The sequence below is a fragment of the Mus pahari genome, chromosome 10 (assembly GCF_900095145.1).
Source record: "Mus pahari chromosome 10, PAHARI_EIJ_v1.1, whole genome shotgun sequence".
Lineage (NCBI taxonomy): Eukaryota > Metazoa > Chordata > Mammalia > Rodentia > Muridae > Mus > Mus pahari.
Window position 1 is genome coordinate 10,787,464 of NC_034599.1, and position 23,378 is coordinate 10,810,841.

General features: G+C 39.5%; 1 protein-coding gene across 6 annotated transcripts in view; it reads right to left on the bottom strand.

The window, feature by feature from the left end:
• The window catches only part of Cep295 (centrosomal protein 295), a 44,452-nt gene extending 25,144 nt beyond the window's left edge, over window positions 1-19,308 (bottom strand). For 5 of the 6 annotated variants that reach the window (XM_029542778.1, XM_029542776.1, XM_029542777.1 and 2 more), the window contains exons 1-9: window positions 19,233-19,308; window positions 16,317-16,447; window positions 14,623-14,823; window positions 13,406-13,530; window positions 12,547-12,640; window positions 7,139-7,234; window positions 4,298-4,438; window positions 1,473-1,656; window positions 1,118-1,225 (exon numbers count right to left, since the gene is read on the bottom strand). In XM_029542778.1, coding sequence (XP_029398638.1) covers window positions 1,118-1,225; window positions 1,473-1,656; window positions 4,298-4,438; window positions 7,139-7,234; window positions 12,547-12,640; window positions 13,406-13,530; window positions 14,623-14,823; window positions 16,317-16,421 — 1,054 coding nt within the window. In that variant the 5' untranslated portion in view covers window positions 16,422-16,447; window positions 19,233-19,308. The remainder of the gene's footprint in view (window positions 1-1,117; window positions 1,226-1,472; window positions 1,657-4,297; window positions 4,439-7,138; window positions 7,235-12,546; window positions 12,641-13,405; window positions 13,531-14,622; window positions 14,824-16,316; window positions 16,448-19,232) is intronic. The other variant, XM_029542774.1, reaches the window with a different exon arrangement.
• Between the last annotated feature and the right edge of the window lie 4,070 nt (window positions 19,309-23,378).

A 23,378-nucleotide genomic window follows, 5' to 3' on the forward strand; every position in this document is an offset into this window, starting at 1 on the left:
ACTCTTACCCACTGAGCCATCTCACCAGCCCAGAAGGTTTCTTTATGTAATGCTAAGCTTCAATTTTGGATAACCAGAAATATGAATAAAAAGTTCCATTCAAACAATTAAAAATAGGGTGGGTAAACACTAAACCAATCCACTCTCTGCTAAGCACAGAGTCAGTGTCTTATAGGTGAGGAGAGACTTGTGGGCTGAGCAGACAAGGAGAAGGTCCTGAGTTAGTGCTATAAAGAGCTAGTTACACCATGTAGGGTGCCTGTGATGAGATATAAACCTTAGCAGCATGACATATATTTCCTAATATAGGTAGAAAAGAGGAAAATGAGCTCAGTTCAATGGTGTGGGTGATCTCTAAGGAGATACAGAAGTGAAAGAGCAAAGTGTGTGGTCTGCTTTAGGTAACCAATTACCATCACTCAATTACATTCATTCATTCATGGGGGAAGGGAATGTGGAGGTCAGAGGACAACTTGCAAGAGTAGGTTCCCTCCTTCCACAATGGGGTCCCAGGAATCAAAGTAGGTGGTTAGGCTAGGAGACAAGTGCCTTTACCCACCGAGCCATCTTGCTGGACCCATCAATCACCTAAGTTAGGAAGTAAGGGTTTCAGTAGGAAAGACTAAGTTTAGTGCTGGATATGGGTGGTAAGTACTTGTGGGACAGTCAAGTAAGAAAGTACAACGCTGAAGGGAGGGGGTGAAGGGTAGAAGATCAAAGTTTGTATTCCTCATCATGATACATGAAGTACCCAGCAGTAATGGAACACAACAGAATTTCTAATGATCTGGTCAACTCTAAAGATTGCTAAGCTTTCAAATAACTTTAGACCTAGGCATCTATCTCATGTAACCTAAAGGTCACTAGATAGTGTGACATGTGATTGGCTTCCTCCAACAAGTCTGGACCTGATCTCCAATGGCAGAAACAGACATGCAGAGTGGCATTGCTCCCATTAGTATCCTTTTTTGCACTTAAATTGAACAGATTTCCTAAGCATTAGCTAGTGACTAAAATGCTTTTCTGTAAGTTTTAACGTTCAGCTTAAAGGCTTAGGTCCCTGTTCCACTAGAACATAGTATTTCAGTGTCTGGCATTTGACGGTTCTCAGTTTCACCTTGATTTTCTTGTTCCATTGAAAGGTCCAGTTCTTCATCTTGGAGCTGATCAGACAACGTAGGCAAAGGTTCTGGCATAAGATGCAAAATCAGGTTTCCTTTCACCTCTGAATAAAGAAATACTGTGACATGTTTCCTTTTAATATGACCAAAAAAATACTTAAAATCAAAACAAACAAAACAAAAAACCAAAAACCAAAAGCAAAACCCACAAAAATTTAACTATAAAAATTTCTAAGTTTAAAGCACGAGGGCCCCTTTTATACAATAACTCATTTAAACATAAACACTGCTTATCACTACAAATATTATTCCCCACAAAAACATTTAAAAGCACTGGTGAAAGCCCCTTACCCCTATCTGCATTGTACATATCTTCAAAGGCAAACTCCAGCTCGCGCTGCCAGTCTTCCTTCATCTCACTCCGTCGGTATGGCAGTTCCAGCAGCTGTGGCGGCATCTGTGCCACGGTCTGCCTCCTACGGGCCAGGTCCTCTTTCTGCAGCTGTTTGAGTTCTTCCATCAATCGCTCCTGGTTCTTCAACAGAATAAACAGATTAATGACAGCAGAGTCAAACTTCAGATAGTTCTATTAACTGGTGAGGGGAAAACATTTAGAATCCGGCCTAAAACTACCCCCTCTCCCATTTGTTCTGACCTAAGACATACTACACTAATTTATATATCCAATAAATATCTGGTGAGTAATATACTGTAAATAGTATGTTTACCTTAGACTAGTAATGGGAAAAAACAAGTAGCACAGGTGACACTGCTGAGACCATCAATCTGAAAGGTGTCTGCCATTACCCATTCTTCAGGGAAAGGAAAGCCATGGTATCACTTTCTGTTTCAGTGCCAGGGCCCCTACAAGGTGCTGTAGTTCAGCTCCTCCTGTTTCTTTTAGCTCCTAAGTGATTGTGTTTTACTTGACAATACTTTCAGTCACTCTACACTGATTCCCATGAGTAAAGGGGATTTGTGTAGAGGACAACTAACATGAAAGTTTAATCAGACTGTCTTAATAAAGTTATTTGATTTAATTTTGATGGTATGGGGAAAGAAGAGAGATCTGAGAAACTTCTTCAGTTTGTGGATAAGCATTAATCATAAAGAAAATGAAGTATAGAAAAAAAAAAAAAACAGAGGCTATGAAGGTAACCAGACAACAGCATATCATTTTATGGTTAGGGCAGAGGGCAAAGGGATTAGAGACAAAAAATATAAAACTGGAATAGGACAGAATCTAAATGCCAATTACAACAGGCCCAGCAGGAAATACATTCCCAGACCAAAAGGTCTTAGGCCAAAGGCCCAGATAAGGCAATGGAATTAATAGGAAGATGCCATATTTTTGGATCACTCATTTGTTCCTTTTGTTTTTGTTTTTGAAGACAGGGTTTCTCTGTGTAGCCCTGGCTGTCTTAAAACTCATTATGTAGCGCACGCCTTTAATCCCAGCACTTGGGAGGCAGAGGCAGGTGGATTTCTGAGTTCGAGGCCAGCCTGGTCTACAAAGTGAGTTCCAGGACAGCAAGGACTACAGAGAGAAACCCTATCTCGAAAAACAAAAACAAAAACAAACAAACAAAAAAAACTCATTATGTAGACCAGACTGGCTACCTGATATGGATGACTTTTTTATGAGAAATACTAGTCTAGAGAAAGGGGAGTGGCCTGTACAATTGGTTTTTAATGATAGCATATGTGCTACTTGCTATGTGAGTAAGTGCATTACTCTGGCTTACTGAAAGCATATGTCACTTCATTAGTATTTTTCCTAATTACAGTAAATTTATAAAACTCCATGCATGTTCCTATGAGCTTTATGCAGTCCTCAGGAAACAAATTATGAAACTTAGCTCAGAGGGTGAGCTAAGATAGATCAACAACACAGAGGTAAATCCAGGCAAGCTGTGGAAGTTCATTTCTGTAGCCACTCAACACTGCTGCTTTTATAGAAGGATGGACTCAGATTCGTTCCTCACAGTTTGTTGTTAACTATTATAGGTTTATGTGTTACATAACAATGATTAAAAATTCAGACACAGAGTCATAATTCTCTTCCATCTTATGAAAGCTAAAACTTTGAAGGAGGAGGTCACAATCTAAACTCTACCATCTAAGTAAACTTCTTTAGGATAAGCACTAAATGTTCAACGGCGCACTTAAAAACTCTCCTAAGGTGTGGGGGTTTAAAACACACCAACACAGTCCAACATAGGATGTAAAGAGAAACAGGCAACACGATGAACCATCTGCATGCTGTGCTATGAGAATACGCAAGGACATGAGCCTACCTTAGAGTCAACACTCTCAGAGGCCAGTAAGTGCTTTTGCTCAGAAAATGCTTAATGGATCAACTGCACAGACTTACGCAACATAATGCAATAAAAACTCCTATAGCAAAAAAGTGTTAATCTTCTCATTAAACATGTAAAGCAAAGATACATTATGAAAGCAGCTTTATCTAACCTGAGCTTAAAAAGAGGATGGCAGGGCTGGAGAGATGGCACTGACTGCTCTTCCAGAGGTCCTGAGTTCAATTCCCAGCAACCACATGGTGGCTCACAACCATCTGTAATGGGATCTGATGCCCTCTTCTGGGGTGTCTGAAGCTACAGTGTACTCATGTAACTAAAAATATAACAATTAAAAAAAAAAAGAAAAAAAAAAGAGGATGGTAAAGGATATTGGGATATTTTAATGAAATTATACCAACATACTATGTGACAGTTAATGTTTTCAACATGACATTTCGAATCACATGAAAGATGGGTCTTTGAGTATGCCTGTGGGGAATTATCTTGCTTGTGCTGAGGTTGAGGAAACCTGCCCATTGTGGGTGGCATCATTCCCTGGTTGGGTGCTAGACGGTCTATGAAAGGAAGCTGAGCAGTTGCAGGCATTCACGCTCTGTTCCTTACTGGTGTAATATGACCTGTTCCTGCTTCCTTCACTTGCCCTCCATGATGAACTGTACCTAAACTGTGAGGGAAAAGAAACCCTTTCTTAAGTTACTTTTTTCAGGGCATTTTATCACAGCAACAGAAAGAGACAATGAGCTACTACATTCACACTCTGAACTCTGAGACTTACACCCCAGCAGTTCTACAATGCCAACCAGCCTAGCAGCAGCAGTCACAGGTCACACAGGTCACAGGGACAGCAACTCTTACTTGGGCCAAGTGGATCTTTTTCATGGCTTGGGATCCCCGCACATGTGCCCTTTCAAACTGTTCCACTCTCTCCTGTGCCGCCTGTTGCTGTAGTCTTTCCACTCGTCTAGCTTCTTCTTCAGCAGCCAAATGAGCATCTGGCTAGCAGTCAATCAACACAATTTTAGATCTTTTTTAGGAAGTGTGAAACAAAGAAATAGCTTTAAAAAGTAATGTCATTAGTAGAAAATTTTTCCTACTTATATAAAATTAAATAGTAAAACAGGGTTTTTTTTTTTGGTGGGGAAGGGGAATGCGATGTGGAGGGACGGGTTGGGAGGGATTCAAGACAGAGTGTCTCTGTGTAGCTGTGTAGCTCTATCAGCTTCTGCCTCCCAAGTGCTGGGACTAAAGGCACATACCACACCTGAGAGTAAAGTTTTTAATGTCTACAATTATCAAAATATCCGGCCATAAATTGACCAAATTATCAGTACAAAGTCTTATAAATACATTAAAAAACGCATCAGGTCTTTTGTCTATTCAAAGATATTACTCCATTTATTTATTTATTTATTTATTTATTTATTCATTTATTTATTTATGTTTTCCAAGACAAAGTTCTCTGTGAAACCATGGTTGCCCAGGAATTCTCTCTGTAGACCAGGCTGGCCTTGAACTCAGAGATTCACCTGCAGCTGAGATTAAAGGTGTGCACCACCACTTCCCAGCCTTACTCCATGATTTTTAAGAAACTCCTCTAAATGGCAATACTGATTTAACTAAAAAGGCCAGAATGATAACTAATACATAACCCTAGCTTCCTAGAATTCATGCATAAACAGAGAGTATGCCATTTACCACACCTTGCCACTCTTATCTGAATATTTACTTTCAAATTTACTTTTTTACATACGCTTTACTTAACATTTATTTTATTTTAATTATGTGTATGTGCATGTGCCCTGGAAGTCCAGAAAAGGGTATGTGATTTATTAGAGCTGTAGTTAAGGCTGGTTATAAGAAGTTTACTGTGGGTGTAGGTACTCTATAAGAGCAGTCAATACTTAACTGCTAAGCCATGTCTTCATCACTAAAGGCAGCATTTTGAATGAAAATCTTTGTTCTTTATATGATCAAATTCTATCAATAAATTGAAACAATATTAATGAAAACATTAACTTTGATAGCTCACTCTTACAATCTTTGTACTCAGATACTAAGTTTGAAGCCAATATGGACTAAAGTGAAAGAGTGTCTCACAGAAAGAAGATGAAAAGTCCCCAAATACACAGACAAGCAGGCGAAGAGACTGACAGTGAACAAGAAGAATTACACTAATTAACTAAGCCTATTAAATAAGCTTCTTTTGAGACAGAGAATACCTTTGCAAATCTAAATGCCAGGCAGAACAAAAATAGATTAAATAAAAATTATAACAAGCACAGAACATTAAACAAAATAAGCTATTAAAACAATATTTCACTCTATTCAGGCCATGAAATTTCATGAAAAAAGTTCCTATGGAACTTCTTGAGTATGAATTTGAAGCAGAATGCCAATTTTGATAAATTAAAATCTTAAGGGGGAGGAAAAAACTTCAAAAAATACACAACACGAATGATAATTATGTTTAATGTAGAAACAATGAAGCATGCATTATGGAGAGGAGACTAGTTCTGGTGGTGCACATCTTTAATCTTAGCACACAGAAGGCAGATAGGTACATTTCTGTGAGTACCAGGCCAGCCAGGGCTACAAACTGAGACACAGTTTCAAACAAACAAACAAACAAACAAACAAACAAACAAACACTGAAGAGGAGTTGGGGAGATGGTTCAACAGTTAAGAGAACTGACTGTTCTTCCAGAGGTCCTGAGTTCAATTCCCAGTAACCACATGGTGGCTCACAACCATCTGTAACAGAATCTGATACCTTCTTCTTTCTGGTGTAGCTGAAGACAACTACACCCAATCTACAGGAAATACACACACGAATGGGAAGAAAGCCATTCTGATGTTGGTACTTTATAAAAGGCAGTTTAATTAACTTTATCAAATGCTATGTAGTTTGAAAGCAATATTTCCTCTAGAAATCTATTCTTAATATACAATCAAATGTAGATATAAATGTCCAAGATAATTATGTTTCTATTTAGTTAAGCATGTTAAAAGTCATGTTTTTAGGGACTGGAGAGATGGTTCACCAGTTAAGAGCAATGGCTACACTTCTCTAGGACCCAGGTTTAATTCCCAGTACGTCTATGGCAGCTCACAATTGTCTGTAATTCCTGTTCTAGGGCATCAGATATCCCTTGTTCTGGATTCTGTAGGCACCAGGCATGTGATATGCTATACAGACATCCATAAACATTAAAAAAAAAAACAACAAAAAACAAACAATCAAAAAAACCAACTATTTTTAAATCTTTGTACATTTATACATAAAGACAGACTATAATTCATATATTACTCATTTTGTTTTCTGGTAGTGGGAACATTGATGTTTCTCCTAGTTTACCTTCTATATAAAGTTCCATTTCTACAGAGTCTACTATTTTATGACTACAAGTTTTAAACCCCACTTTATGTTATAATGGAGCATATTTTGTACAATGTATGATAAAAATATATTTATCATTTTAAAAGACAGTCACAAATAGTCATGGATTTCTTCCATTATATAGGATCACCATATATAAAATTCAAAGCACATTTAGAAGGCTTTGTGTTCTCTAGTTAGTACGATTGTTCAAATTTTGAGACCTGGCCACACCAGACATAGAATCAAGATAAAACTCAACTGAGTGAACACAGAAATGCCCAGGTGAGGTCACGAACAAATAGTAATAAGTCAATCACCTGCTTTGTACCCATCTGTGTACTCACAAAGGTGGAAATATGATGGTAGGTGGAACTGTTAGTTTTCAATGAAGGAATTCTGTTCATGTCAATGTTCTGGAAAATAGGAAATAACACATAGTTAGACTTACAATTTCATTTAAAAGAGGATCCAATACAAAAAGTAAAATTGTTTTTTCTTTTTTGAAACAGTATTTTGCCTCGTAGCCTGAGACTAGCAAGTCTCCTGTTTCAACCTCCTGAGTGCTGGGATTACAGTGTGCACTGCCACAAAACTGTGCACTAATCAATGCTATAGTTTGTTGTAAAGTCTGTTATATTTTAATCTCCTCTAGAAGATGCTAGGAGGGAACAAGATAGAAACCTCAGGGGTGGTGAGGGAAGTTCTTCTAATGAGGAGATTCATCCTTTGAAGTGATTAATGGATCCCAAGGCTAACTGGTTATAAAGTGAATCTGCTACAAAAGCCAGTTTGCATAGATCTCCTTGTTTGTGGCTTTGATGTTCTCCATCAATTTGTGACTGCCAGTGAGAAGACCACCACCAAATGCAGCCCATCAGTCTTGTGAATTACTTTGCCTATTGCACTGTATTATTAGAAACAGAAATGCACTAAAATAAGACTGGTGTTAAAATATGCTTAATAATGAAAAATCTTTTCAAATTTAAATTACTTCATGTTTTAATAAAAATACTAGACCTTCTAATTCTTCAAATACCTTTGCGATATCTGTAATATAGTCAGTGTTTTTATTTCAGTTCAGAAGTTCACTCTAACTTCTCAGTTGTGTAAAGAGACATTTAGTTTTGCTATAGCACCACCTACACTCTTTACTGGGGACTTGTATCCAGGGTCTTGCACATGCAAGGCAGGTGCTCCTTCACTGACTTCATCTTTAGAACTGAGAGCACTTTCAAATGTCCTGAACACAAATGTGCTTATAAGACACACCAAATTGCCGGGTGGTGGTGGCGCACACCTTTAATCCCAGCACTCGGGAGGCAGAGGCAGAGGCAGGCGGATTTCTGAGTTCGAGGCCAGCCTGGTCTACAAAGTGAGTTCCAGGGCAGCCAGGGCTACAAAGAGAAACCCTGTCTCGAAAACAAACAAACAAAACAAAACAAAGACACACCAAATCAAGTTAGAGCAAAACTAGTCACAAAAATTCCACCACTGTTCATCATGAATTAAGTTCTGGTCTGGAAACCAGAACTTAAATTATGAATCATAATTCATCATGAATTAAGTTCTGGTCTGGAAACACTAGCTAATATTTAAGCACACTAATTCTACAAGTCTCAAAAAAAAAAAAATGAAATAAGCTACTTTCCTGTTTCTGTTATTTTGCCATTACAATTCATTATGTATTTATATATAGTTAAGTCAATTATATTAAACAAGGGATTTCTGAGAGCTCACCATATCCAACCTAGGCATTGTAATAAAACAGAAAATAAAATAAAGTAACAACTTCTGCTTTCAAGAAACTCAAAGTATCACTTCTAAAAATGAGTGCTTAATGAACTGACATTCTGTATGTAACCTGATAAAAGTTCCTTCACAGAGAAATGCCAACAAATTTGAGACTTTTCTGCATCTGGCTTTGTCCCTCAGCTTTTTTATGAAAAGAAAGCAAACAGCTATTTCTATGTCATATGGTCATGGTAACAATTATTGTGGGAATCACAATGTGTCTGAGAAAGCACCTGACAAACCACAAAGTGGTAACACTGACAAGCGCAAGGGGAGAAGTATAACCAAGGAATGATTAGACAGCTATAACATGGATGAGTGGGGAAACGAACAGGACCCCTCCTGAGATTTAAATTATCACCAATCATTATTAGTTAAAACACAACTTCCAGTGAACTAGACTTTAGAGTTTAGTCAAGTCAGTCCATGCACTGTCAGTATTGTTAGAATGACTTGTAAATGATTTTAAATTGGTGAGTTAACATCTAGCTTCCAGTCTGAGTCCTGCTGTGTTGTAAGCTACCACTGGACTTAAACCATCAGGGTACAAGCTAAAAGCAGAGCTCAGCAGTATCTGAGTCTGCTTCACCCATCAAAGGGGGAGACAAAATATTTAACTATGACAAGTACCATAACTACATAAAACAAGCTGTTTTTTTTTTCCTTTTTCTTTTTCCCTGCATCTATTACTATCTCCAAAGGCAGTGCAAAAAGGAAAGGTCATGTGCTGGACACCTTGGAGACAGAAGCAGGCAGATCTCTATGAGTTTGAGGGTAGCCTGGTCTACAGAGTGAGTTCCAGGACAGCTAAAGCTATAAGAGAAATCCTGCCTCAAGCAAACAAACAAACAAACAACAAAAAAATAAAAACCAGGAACTAATTACATCAATCCAGTAGAGGTTACCTTTATTCCCAGCAGTAGGGAGGCAGAGGCAGGAAGATCATTGAGTTTGAGGCCAGCCTGGTCTACAGAGTGAGTAGGACAGCCAGGACTACATGGAGAAACTCTCAACAACATTAAAAAAAAAAAAAATAAAATAAAATAAAATCAGGGCTGGAGAGATGGCTCAGTGGTTAGGAATGCCAACTGCTCTTCCGAAGGACCTGAGTTCAAATCCCAGCAACCACATGGTGGCTCACAACCATCTGTAATGAGATCTGACGCCCTCTTCTGGTGCATCTGAAGACCGCTACAATGTATTTAGATATAATAATAAATAAATCTTAAAAAAAAAAAACCACAAACCTGTTTTGTTTGTTTGTTTGTTTGTTTTGTTTTTCTTGACAGGGTTTCTCTGCATAGCCCTGGCTGTCCTGGAACTCACTTTGTAGACCAGGCTGACCTCAAACTCAGAAATCCACCTGCCTCTGCCTCCCAAGTTCTGGGATTAAAGGCGTGCACCACCACTATCCAGCCCCAAACCTGTTTTTAAATGTGCACTTTACCACATAAAACACTATGGTGTGCATGGCACTGAGGTTTTCAACACTATGGCTGCTTACATTTGCAGCCTTAGTGTCTGACTAGTTTACCATAATGAAGTCTAAAGAAGGGGATTCATGGAAACTAAGAGCCACAAGAGAAAAGTGATGAGCTTGTAGAGTTAGATCTTGATATTAAACTCTGGTTCTCTACTGAGGTTAGTTAATACTTGATCTTCATGTTTCCTAACTTGAGAAACAGCTGTAACCTTTACTTTGCATGGCTGCTATGGTGAGTAAATAAGACACACCAAACCCATAGATATGAGTAGTGCCCACTCAGAACCTAGGAACGTTGTTCTTGGGTAAAATTTTAGTGTATCCAAAATGGTATTTTTTCTTTAGATTATGTAATTAGAAACCTTGTCTCATGATTGCTTGCTTGGTTTTTTAAGACTGGGTTTCACATAGCCTTCTCTAGCTTCCAAGTTGCCATACAAGCAAAACTGGCCTTATACTCCTGATCTTTCTGCCTTCATCTACAGGAAAGTGGGTTCTATGCCTAGCTAAGATGTTTGAGAAACCTAAACAGTTTGTATTTCTTTCCTCAGAATTCTCAGTATTTGAGTTTTATGTTTGGAGAAATGGTTACACAGACACACCTCCATTCTATATATGACACAAGATCCTTAAATGGTACACATTAACCTCAAGGGACTCAAACACTCTGTTAACTTAGCCCTTCAAACCAAAGTCCTATTTTTTTCCTTTTATATCACAAACTCACAACCAGTTCAAAACATATTCTAAGATACTGTTCTTTCCCAAACACCTGGATAAGTGTGAATAAAGAACCCACTGTAAAACACAGTTTTGTTTGTTTGTTTTAACCAAACAAAAATACAATCACCCTAGCTGAGCAGTAGTGTCACACACCTTTAATCCCAGGATTCAGGAGGCAGAGGCAGGTGAATCTCTGAATTTGAGGCCAGCCTGGTCCAGGACACCCAGGTCTACACAAAGAAACCCTGTCTCAAAAAACAAAAGAAAAAAAGAATATAATCACCCAGATCTTCTTAGTTTATAAGAGCTATGTATCTATAAACAACACACATGCGTGCACACACACACAGCAAGGTGTGTTGAAGATCTAGAAGTGGGGCCGAATATGTTCACAGGGAGCCAGAGTTAATTTTCTGGGCTACAGAACCAAGAAGCACTTGAGAAACATGGATACAGAGCCACTTTGAAAAGCCTTACTTTCAATGAAGAGGATATGAACTTCCAAGAAAGATAAAAAAGAATAATTACAATAGCTGTGTATAGCATAATAAAATCCATTATCTCCCGAATGATAGTCACAAAATGAAAGAGACCCTACCACCACTGCCAAAAAGGAAAAACCAAAACCAAACCAAAACAACAAATTTGCTATTCTGGAACTGATAATTCTATCCACCCAGCACTCTGAAAAGCATTCTTCTTCAAGAAGCTAAAGTCTGGCTTATAAATACTAGAAAATATAATAAAAGCAACAAAAAAGCATTATGGGTTAAAATACTGCCTGCCCCTTTAATTCCTTGTACTGTTCTGGGGGAGTAGCTGAAATAGGACACTTCCACCGGGGCCTCACTGGGTCATGGCAGATGGCTCAGTGAGAGCAGGGAGGCTGACAGAGTCTGACACTCATGCTGATCATATGCACACAAATACATGACAGAGATTCTCACACCAGTATTACTTTTTCATACTTTTTAAAAAAAAAATGCTTCTATGTAAAACTAATTTTGACAATCATCTCTATAGCCACTCCAATGACCACGAAAAGCTAATGTAAAAAAAGTGAATCTTTTCTTTTTTCCTCTTTTTTTTTCTTTTGAAACAAAGCCTTACTATGCTCACTAACCATCCTCCTGTCTCAGCGTCACGAATTCTGAGAATACAGGTATGAGCGAGCACGTCCATTCTAGTACTCACACAGATTGTCCACAGGACTAACGCAACTTTTCAGCAAATAAAGGCTATAAAAAGTAAAAAGTGCCGAGCGTGGTGGCGCACGCCTTTAATCCCAGCACTCGGGAGGCAGAGGCAGACAGATTTCTGAGTTCGAGGCCAGCCTGGTCTACAAAGTGAGTTCTAGGACAGCCAGGGCTATACAGAGAAACCCTGTCTTGAAAAACCAAAAAAAAAAAACCAAAAAAAAACCAACAATAACAAAAAAACAAAGTAAAAAGCAGAATGGCCAGTAGCAGGAGAGAAACCAAACCACTATGCTTTGCAAACACAAATTGTTTTGAGATATGTGTTTCGGGGGAAAAACTCATCACATATGGGAACAAGTGTTCCGTAACACTGAGCAAAATGACAGTACTGTTATTCTGTACAGTTCTTAAAGACATACATTAAAGTATTAATAGTTAAAACAGTATCTAGGATTTTAAAATACTCCATATATACTCATGTATTATTATTTAATTAAAACTCGTTTAAATAAAGCTCTAGGCAATTTACCTCAAAGGGGGATGGAATAGGCGGTGGCAGCCTGGCCATTTTAGCAGATCTCTGTTTTTCCACAAGCACTGCTTCCTTTCGAGCTTTTATGTGCCTTAAAAGACAAGAGATGCCACCAATTAGTCTCGGGTAATACCTGTTTTCATCAAGAGGACCAGAAATGCATTTACTTGATATCAGTCAAAACCATAAGGCCAGAGATTCATCTTCTAGGTGAGTCCACACTCAGTGTGCTGCTTGACAAAGCATACATGTTTGAATATGTTTACCAGCTACAAGAGGTCAACTGAGAGGGTCAATCAAATATTTTTTACAATAAGAGCAGAACTAGAAATGTTCAAGATAGGCCAAAGTCAAATTCAGACCACTAACATTATGCAAAAGTTACTAATGACTGAAGCTTTCCAGTCCACAACTATAGGTGCATGCGTGTGTATGTGCCTGTGTTTTGAGATAGTCTCACTACATAACCCCGTCTGTCCTAGAATTCAATATGTATAGACCAGGCTGGTCTTGAACTCACAAAGATCTCTGTGCTTCTGCCTCCCAAGCACTGGAATTAAAGGTGTGTGCTACCACACCCTGTCCTAAGACCTCTGTAATGCTCTCAATCACACAAAACTTTCACTTTGTTTTTACATCAGAGACAGTTTGTGGCTGATGTTAAGTCTGAAATGTCCATACATTTCTTCAGAAACTCAGCTAGTAAGGCCACACCCTGCCACATTAGTGAGCACAGGTCAGAGTGCCGTGGATGCACAATCTTTCATCTGATCCGTCCTTTGCAGCCTCCCACACACCCTCTATTTCTTGCCACAATGATTTCAGCTGAGAAAAATGGTAAAAGTTATTATGTTACCTGGTTTTCTGTTTCATTAACATTTCTTTTTGATTTTTCTGCACTTTTAGGGCTTCTTTATGCCTCACTTCTGCTTTTCTTTTTCTTTCTGCTGCCCGCCGAGAAAGAGCATCCAAGTCAGGTTCCTAAAAGTATATATTACTTAAAAATTCATGTTATACAAAAAGAATGGAAATGTGTCTACATGACATCAACATCTTACCTTGCAATTCCATCATCTCTTCCCATAGTACACAAATATCTCCCAAAGCATGGCAATGGGACCACCACCACCATGCCATAGTACTAAACATCTAACTTCCTATAAAAACATAAAATATCAAGCTAATTTGCACAGAGTTAAATTAACCAATAAAATATTTTATTTAAACTAAAACGCTAAATGTATGTAATACAGTTGGTTCTCTGGGCTTCAAAAATCATGGGTGCCATTCAAATGAGTTAGTTTTGGGAAAATGATTAAACACAAGGCCAACAGTGACACAAAAAGGCAAAAAAGTAAAAGAGAAACCTTAGAACTCAGGACTGTTGGTACAAACACACAAGCTAACATTTCTTTCCTTCTTCCCTCACTCCCTTTTACTTTGATTTTGTTGTGTTGTGTAGCTTTGACTGACCTGAAATTCATTGTGTTTACAAAGTTGGCTTTAATCTTAAGGAAGTCCTCCTGTCTCTTTTCTTGAGTTTTAGATTACAGGCATCTATACCATGCCTGGCCAAATGACTATTTTCTAGCCATAAATCACAGTAAGCAAATCAAATAAACTCAAGGAATTATCTGAAAACACTGAACTCTGCATTGCTTTTAGGAAAATTATCAACAAAAACAAGTGCATATTTGGTCATATATATTTAGAGGTGTCAGAAATGAATTGAATTTGGAATCTGAATTTAGCTCCCTGAATGGGTCCAAACTGCTTGAGATGAACAATTTCTGATTGCATAGGTTACCATCATCTTATATAGGCAAGAATTGGAAGAAATAATGCTAAATTATTATTATTAATCAGAAGAAGAAAGGTGTACTTGGCCTGACTTACAAGACAATGGATACACCATTATTCTCATGGTAGATTAAACTGATTTAAAAAATAAAGGTCAGCTTGCCTCTCCCAGTTCTACACATTAAAACATGCTTCTCATGCAAGCATTCAATAAATCAATTTAACATAACCACACTGTCTCCATCAGTGATCAGATGAGTTCTCACCACTTACATTTTCTTTAGCCTGTCGATGTCCGTCTCCCATATGTCTTAAACTTGCCAAATACAGTTTTTCCAAGTTCTGTATTTTCTGACTTTGTGCTTCTTCCCATTTTGCCCTTAGCTCCTCAGCCAAGTGAGAAACCTGCTGACTTCGCCTCTGTTTTATGCCTTCTCTTATCTGGAAGGCAATGCCCCTTTCTTGTTCTCGAACCTGAAAGATGAGTATTTCATACAAAATACATGAAGGGGGTTTAAACATTTAAAAAAATCTAACTAAGAATGCAAATAAATTCTCTTCAGGTCTATTATTTTCCTAAATACTCATTAGACACAGACTATGGTTAGCAAAAAAAGTTATACTGACAAAGAGAAAAAAAGGGAAAGACTATTTAGAAAATTTTTATTGCATTCATGTGTGTGTGTGTGTGTGTGTGTGTGTGTGTGTGTGTGTGTGTGTGTGGTATAGCACAGGAGCCAGAAGACAATCTGCATGAGGGTCCCTGCTTGAGGACCTGGATTGCCAAGCTTGACAGTAAAATACTTTTACCTATTGAGCCATCTCAGCAGCCCTCAAAGGTTATTTCTAAAATTACTTAATCAAATCTTGTGGAGCTGGAGAGATGGCTCAGTGGTTAAGAGCCATCTGACTGCTCTTCTAGAGGTCCTGAGTCCAATCCCCAGCAACCACATGGTGGCTCACAACCATCTGTAATGGGATCTGATGCCTTCTACTGTGTCTGAAGACAGCTACAGTGTACCCATATAAATAAATCTTAAAAAAAAAAAATCTTGTTTCATCTTCCCTCCCTCTTATAACTCATAAGATGCTAAGAATAAGGTGACTGCACAAGTTTCACAGTTAAGGTTAGATGGGAGCTCCCTCTCTGGAGCACATCGCCTCTGACTCTAGGTAGGAATCTATTTCATGACTCACACAAGCTTTAGACTGCTAGAAAGGGAAATCTAAACTCTCCTAATAAATTTGTCTTACTCATGTTAGTAAGTCTGTTTCATTTTTCCAATAGTCTTTTCCAAATTCTTTTTGAGCTTCCTTTCCAAATGTTCATCAACTATGTACCACTGAGAAATGGGACAGATTTTAACAGCCAGAAATTGAGGAGGATTTCTGCAAATAATGTCTTCTGGACATGACCTAAGTGTTGCAGGCATGGATCTTGCTGATACAAGATCAAGTAAGTCAGCATTCCTGAGTGGAGGAAGGGTTCAGCAGCTGACAGCTGCTGGGGGACAGTTCTCTTCAGCAATGTGGTCCCACAGTAAACTGCCCATGCTCCAATGGATGGCACAATGCAAATGCAGGTAGAATTAAATGAACTCTGGGTTATTTAAAAAAAAAAAAAAAATTGAAATAGGGAAAATATGAGAGAAAGTTGGAGAGAAAATGGAGAAGAGAGGGGTGGATAATGATCTAATCTACCCACATATGCAATTATCAAAGAATAAAAAAAAATTCTAAAATATAGATATTTAAATAACTATTTTCCAATGCTTGAGTTAAGCAATATCTTTCGATTCTTCTCAAATCTACTTACCAGCTTATTTTTCAAATATAAATAAGCAAGAACCAGGACTATTTCAAGGATAGAAAAAGCTTGTAAATGCAACTTTGTTTATAACAATCTAATCTAAAATATATGAATGTTTTAAGGAAGACAAAAAATTTAAACTCCAAGTAAATGATACCTGTAGCAATCGTAGTTTTCGTCTTCTTTCATAATCTTCCTTCAGAATGAAGGCTTCTTCACTAGGACTCAATCTCAGTTTTGTATTCATTCCCTTTCTTTTCATTTCTGAGTATGTTAAATATAAAGGATCTGAATTGAGGAGAAATAAACAGATGAGTTCCTATAAAATATATTACTGAAATACGGTAACAATTAAAATTTTAAAACTTCATGTTAATATTTTCAATATTAAAGGGTAATATATATTTACTGTATATAGGTAAACAAAGTCCAACTTAGTTACAGTTCTGAATCTGCTCTTTAGTTCACTGGTTGTCAATTGGATGAGGAAAATGAAGAGTGGGGAGAATTCCTCACAGGTTCGCCCCCATCTATACCTGACTGACAATAGTTCAGACCTTAACTTTTTCCCTGTCTTGGCATTTCCATACTTTATTAAGCACTTAAAAGATGTATTGGCATCAACAAATGTTTTCACAAGTGACATTTAACATTGATAACCTGTACTTTATAAAAATAAAAAGGTAACTGTAGGGGTCCCTGTGTTGCTGTACATAATTTGATCTCAACACCATTAAATCTCATGGAATATTATCAATTCCATGGGCTTCATATACAAGATCCCTCAACAATTACAAACATGTTGTATTAGGGTTCTATTGTTTCAATAAAACACCATGACCAAAAGCAACTTGGGAATAAAGGGTTTATTTCAGCTTGTATGTCCATATCATTGTCCATCAGTAAGGGAAGTCAGGGCAGGAAATCAAACGGCAGAAACATGGAAGCAAGGAGCTGATGCAGAGGATCTGTCTGCATGGTAATGCGCTGGTCGCTGACTCACTCGAACTACTTTCTTATCCCATCCAGCATGACCTGCCCAAGGAAGGCACAGTGTGCAATAGGTCTGGCCCTTCCACATCAATAATTAATCAAGAAATTGTATTACAGATGTGACTACAGGCAGATGTTATGTGAGCATGTTTTTAATTGAATGCTCTCTCACTAGTGACTCTAACTTGTGTCAAGGAGATATAAAAGTTAACAGGATACTTTTTTTTGGATGACCATTTTTAAAAATCCCTATAGGATAAAATGGCTTAAGTACTTAGATTCCTGGGTCTACTCTTCTATTGCTAAGGCTGGGTGTTCCTGATGTCCCCCTACACTTTCCTTCCGTCTCTAGTTCTGGGATGGAGGCTTTGCACATGCTCACGCTTCCACAGTACTTACAATCCCACTCCTCTTCTCTAGAACTTAGATTTTTCTTTAACATGCTCCTATCTAGAGGAATGTGGTCTGTGAGAACTGGTGTAATTTGAAACTCTTTCCAAGTAATTCTGCTATCAACCTGTTCCCATGAGTATACACTGAGCACAGCATGCCACGATCTCATCTGAGATGAGTGCACATCTCTCTGGTCTCTTTACAGTGATGAGGCAGGCAAATTTATTACTGGATATTTACTGCTGGCTTGAGCTCAGACTCTGCTAAGGAGCTGTCCTCTATGAATGACCTTTACTTACGCATCTCACCTAGAATATAGACTATTTATATTCATATAGGGATAGCTTCTCCTGTAGTTTTTCATTATTATTTGTCTTTTGTAGATAGGGTCTTAATAACTGAGTGACAGTAGCTATAGTTTTAAAAACCCTTAATACTCAAATATAACAATTTAAAAATACTGTTTCAGGGCTGGGCGTGGTGGCACACGCCTTTAATCCCAGCACTCGGGAGGCAGAGGCAGGCGGATTTCTGAGTTCGAGGCCGGCCTGGTCTACAGAGCAAGTTCCAGGAAAGCCAGGACTACACAGAGAAACCCTGCCTCAAAAAAACTAAAACAAAACCAAAAAAATACTGTTTCAATGAGCTGCTTGGGTAAACTAGTAGAAACCAACCATTTTGCAGAGAATTCTCCATCACAATTGTGGTCAGGACAAGTATGATCTTATTCATCACCTCATCTCTTTTGTCTAAAAAACTGTCTTGCATCTTATAAATAATTCAGGGTGGACTGAACGAGACAGTGATTTAATCCATATACAGTACTACATGGCAGACCCAGTCATGACTACATCCAAAAGGACAAATGTCAAACAGTAGTAATTGCTTGAATTGAAAACCTTTTCCAATACACTCCACTGAATTCTTAAGAAAAAAACTCCTGAGTATGGTTGGGGCTCCAAGAGAGGAATATTTTAAGCTGTTTTTCATAGGAGAAAAGTATTCCTCATACACCTATTAAGTAGAATCCTGTTACCTGGTTTGTTCACTAGTCATTTCTACCCACGTGGACTCTTCAAGTTCTATGTTTTAAGTGTCCAATAATGATGGACACAGTAGGACTTATCTTGATAGATTTCATTCTAAGGATTAGGCAGTATCTGATACACAGCAATCAAAAAAAAAAAAATAGTAGATGTGGATGCAAGAGCCATTCATTAGCAAAAGGCAGACGCCAAGTTTCAAATCCCTTGGGTCTTGTTAACTTTATTCTGTGTACGGGGGGTAATAGCCACCACACATGGCTGTACTATATGTGTGGTTTGATTACTTCCCAACCGCCGAGCACATTCTAATCTAAGACTGACGACAACCATTCGCTGCTGTAGTTTGGGGCAGGATTTATTTATTGCCTAGGCTGGTCTTGAACTCGAGGCATTTCTCCTGCCTTAGCACTGCCTTGCATGTGCTGGGATTACGGGGTGAACGAACACTCCCGGCTGAGACTGCCATTTTTTTCAAAGCTTGAGTGTTAGACAGAAGAGTATCAGAAGAGCTCCGGGTGGCGGATGCCTCAGAAAGGCCGAGCTCTCTGCAGGAGCGGCCTCGGGGCGGTTTAAAGGGCCGGAAGGTTCGCCAGCCTGCTCGCGGCCAGCCAGAAGAACCCTGGCGGGCCTCCGTCACTCACCTGACAGCGAGTGTGCTCGGACCTCACGACACACGGGCACCCGCACCCGGCCGGCTACCCAGCAGCCGTTTGGGTACCTGCGGGACAGCCATGACCCGGCTCTCGTCACTTCCGTCATTCAAACGGCCCGCCAATGGCGGGATCGGACGGCGGGAACCAGCTTGGGCCCGCCTCCGCAGGGGCCGCCGGGAAGGCCGCGCCGTGCCAAGCCCCCGCCCACCTCCAGCCCGGCGCACGCGCAGCCCCGCCCACGTGCACGCACGCACGCACGCGCAGTCTTGCGCAACGGGCCATTATCCCTGTCAACTGTCGCCGGCAGTCAATCCTGGGTCGGGTTCAGGACATGAAGGAGGATGTGTGGAATCGGCGGAAGACTTGGACCAGGAAGTGCAGTTCACATACTATACTGACACCGAGACAACTCAGGCTACCTTTATTTATACATCTAGTTTTTCTCGTAGTCTCTAAAGAACTTCCTATGTTCAACCAAGTGCACACTGTACTTCCTTCTCAGTCGCCACAGTTTCCTGCTAACCCATGAACAGTATCAAGAAAGATGAAGTATAGATTCAGCAAGCGGTTAATGTCTAACCCAGCGCATTGGTACATAACCAATTGAGGTTACAGTATAGAGAGGCAATAAACTACATACCCGAGAAATTCTTATTTATTGACACCTAGCGTGTCCCCTTAGGAAATCTCATTCCTCTAACGCCCAGGGCAAATTAGTAAACCGAGTCAGTTTCTCATCCTTGCTTGGTATACCTCTGAATATTCCTGTTAAGTCTTGGAACCAACAATCCAGAAAGACCTTAAGCTTTTAATAACCATGTGACTATTGTTCGGTAGGGCAAATTGTTGGAACTAAGAAACCATAAGGAGAAAACATCTGGACGTTAGCTGGTGTACCCAGACCAGGCCCTCTTGTTGACCAACCGCATCATTATTAACAAACACAGGAGTAGTGATGTATTCCACTCTCATGGCCCTCAGAGATAAACAGGAATGAATCACAGTCCAAACTTTCTGATTCTAGGGAAACATCTGTCACAGACAAAGTGAAAGTAAAAACTTGCAATAACAAAGTCAAAAATGCAAATGCAAGGCAAAAGCGAACCAAGTACTCCTTGGGGAAAGGCCAGGAGATTCTGCTCCAATATCCAACAGGTCCTTGCCATGTGGGGACCCAACTCCTCAGACCTTACCATAAGGAGACCCATCTGCATTACACTCATGCGCCGTTCCCAGCAGAGGCTTGTTCACTCTGGAAGAAGAGGTGTAGGAAGCACTTTTGGTTCAGTTGCCGGACACCCCTCTGTCATTTGCTGACCTGATGACTGGACAGCTCTACCCAGCTGGCGTCTTGGGCAGAAAGTACTCAAGTGGAAATCTGAGATGGAGACATGTTCTGTTTTGAATAGGAAACGAGGAAGGATCAGAGCAAGCTCAGAGGGTAAGAGTGTCAGCCTATACATTGTGGGAGAACACTCATAGAAGCAGGGGGAGGGAGGAGGAGATAGGGCTTCCCGGGGTGGGGGACTGGGAAAGGAGGTAACATTTGAAATTTAAAGAAAATATCCAATAAAAATAAAAAAAATTTTAAAAAATCGCCACATTTTATTGGTTATATGAGAGCCAGCCCGATTCAAGTTAGGAGGAAGTTAACTCTATGAGAGACGCTGTGGGCAGCTTAATCACTGTGGTGTCCTTAGTTATAGTTGGCCTGCCCTCTTCCCAGGGACCATGGAGACTCAACGATTAAGAATCATGTGAAGCACCCTACAGTGATGTTTTGGTCTGGAAAAACAAAAAACAAAAACCAAAACTAGCTTAGATCCAATGAGGAAGGGTTTGAGAGCACTGGCCACTGGGAGGTATGTTAGTGGAGAAGGTGAGTGGGCAGGGGCGTGCCTCCCGTTTTCAGTGCCCATCCCCTATGGCCTTGCTCACTCTGGTCTCTTAAGTGGGATTAAGGGAAGGAATTTTAGAATAGAGCNTATAAACCTAAAACNTTTCCTTTAAAAAATATTTATTTTATGTATATGGGTGTTTTGTTTGCATGTATGTCTCTGTACCACATCCATATGCTGCCCATAAAGGCCAGAAGAGGGTATCAGATCCCCTGGAACTGGAGTTACAGGTGGTTGTAAACACCATGTAGGTGCTAAGAACTACACCCTAGTGTTCTGGAAGAGCAGTCATGTAAAACCTTTTCTGGACCCTGCCAACTGTAAGCTTAAATTTAATAAACTAATGTATTAAAATCAAAAAAAAAAAGAATCATGTGAAGGCAACTTTGCAGATTTTTTTTTAAAGTATAAGATCATCTGCTTAGGCTTCTTTCTTGTTAAGAACTTTGCCCTTTGATACAGACCCAGCACCCAGGTCACAGAGGTATGGCCAAGAACAGACCATTGCCACTCTCCAGATCCCTTGCTATTGTGACTGTCCCAAGGATGGGCACATGACCTACTAGAATATGAATCTGAGAATCAGGTGACTCAACACAAGCTGATCTGAAAGAACAAGTGTGACATACACCGGGGAGCACAAAAAGGAAACTCTGTGTTCAGATTCTGGATGCAACTCTCCTCGAAGTCTGCAACACACCTGCTCAATTGTATTTTTCTGACAGGAACTCTGAATTTAAGATGCTTTCAATATGGAGTTCTGTGTTTTCTAAATTAAAAGAGGCTAAAGTTTTGTTTGTGAGACATGATCTCACTGAATGCTCCAGAACTTGACGTAAAGATAGGCTGGCCTTGAACTCACAGAGATGTTCCTAACGCTGTGATTACAGGCATGTGCCATCCTGACTTGTAAGGCTATAGATTTATCTCCGTAGACATGATATCTGGTATCATGGGGGATAAAACAAAATAATGGTTGATATGTTGGATCCAGAGTCCAACTTCATGGATGTAAATTCCTAGTTTACCAACTTTGACCCTGTGCTAATTCCTGAACTTCCCTAGAAGTCAGTATTATCAACTCAGATGTAGTAAAAGGGTTCCAAAGGTGGCTGTGAGATTTAAAGCTGTTAGGACAATGCCTGGCACAAAGTACGTGACATGTGCTGCTTTCTACATTTTGATTTTTAATACATTCTTTCATAAATCTTGTTTTGGAGGCAGGGTCTCTCTAGGTGGCCCTGGCTGTCTTGAAACTTGCTGTGTAGACAAAGCTGGCCTTGAACTCACAGAGATCTGCCTCCCTCTGCCTCCTGAGTGCTGGGATTAAAGGCAAGGCCACCATATCCCATAATGCTTTGTTTTTGACTGAAGAAAACTGAAAATAAGCTTTTAAATATGTGTTTTAAAACTCTGGTTTTGATTTTAATTATGTCTTTGAACTTTGAACTTAGATGTAGAGAAGGTAGATATGCTTAGATGCTAATGTTGTCCACCCATTGAAAATGAGTGTGTGTGTGTGTGTGTGTGTGTGTGTGTGTGTGTGTGTGTGTTTGTGTTTGAACACAAGTATGCACATGCATATGTGTGTGCACATGTTTGGAAGTCAGTGCCGGGTGTTTTTTCTATGACTCTTCATCTTGTCTTTTGTAACAAAGTCTTTCACTGATCCCAAAGCTAGATTGAGTGGTAGTAAGACTGACAGTTCTTAAGGGATATACCTGTCTCCACACTTCCACTCCCTGAACCAACACCACCACCATGCCTTGTTTTTACATATGTGCTATGGATATGAACTTAGTTACTCAGAGATAGTTTATTCATTGGGCCATTTACCTGGCCTTGGAGTAAACAATCACCACTGGTCAGAGGAAGCATTGTGACATTAGTGTGACTAGTTTTTGTGTAATGTTGCTTCTCTTCAGAATATAGCTGAAGTCAAGTCAGCTTGGAGCATTGGTTACTTTAGCATCATGTGACCACAGTACCTGGCAGGTATAACTTAATGGAGGGAGGAAAGATTTATTCTAGTTTACAGTTTTAGAGGTCTTCAGTTCATCCTGGCAGAGAAGGCAAGAAGCAGTTCCTATCTTGGTGGACAGGAAGTAGAGAGAGTAAAATGGAAACAAGTCCAGGATGATATTTTCTCAAGGTCAATGATCAACACCTTCAAACGAGGCCTCACTATCAAAAGTTCCCAGCTAGCACTACCATGTAGAGTGCAAGCACTGCCAGG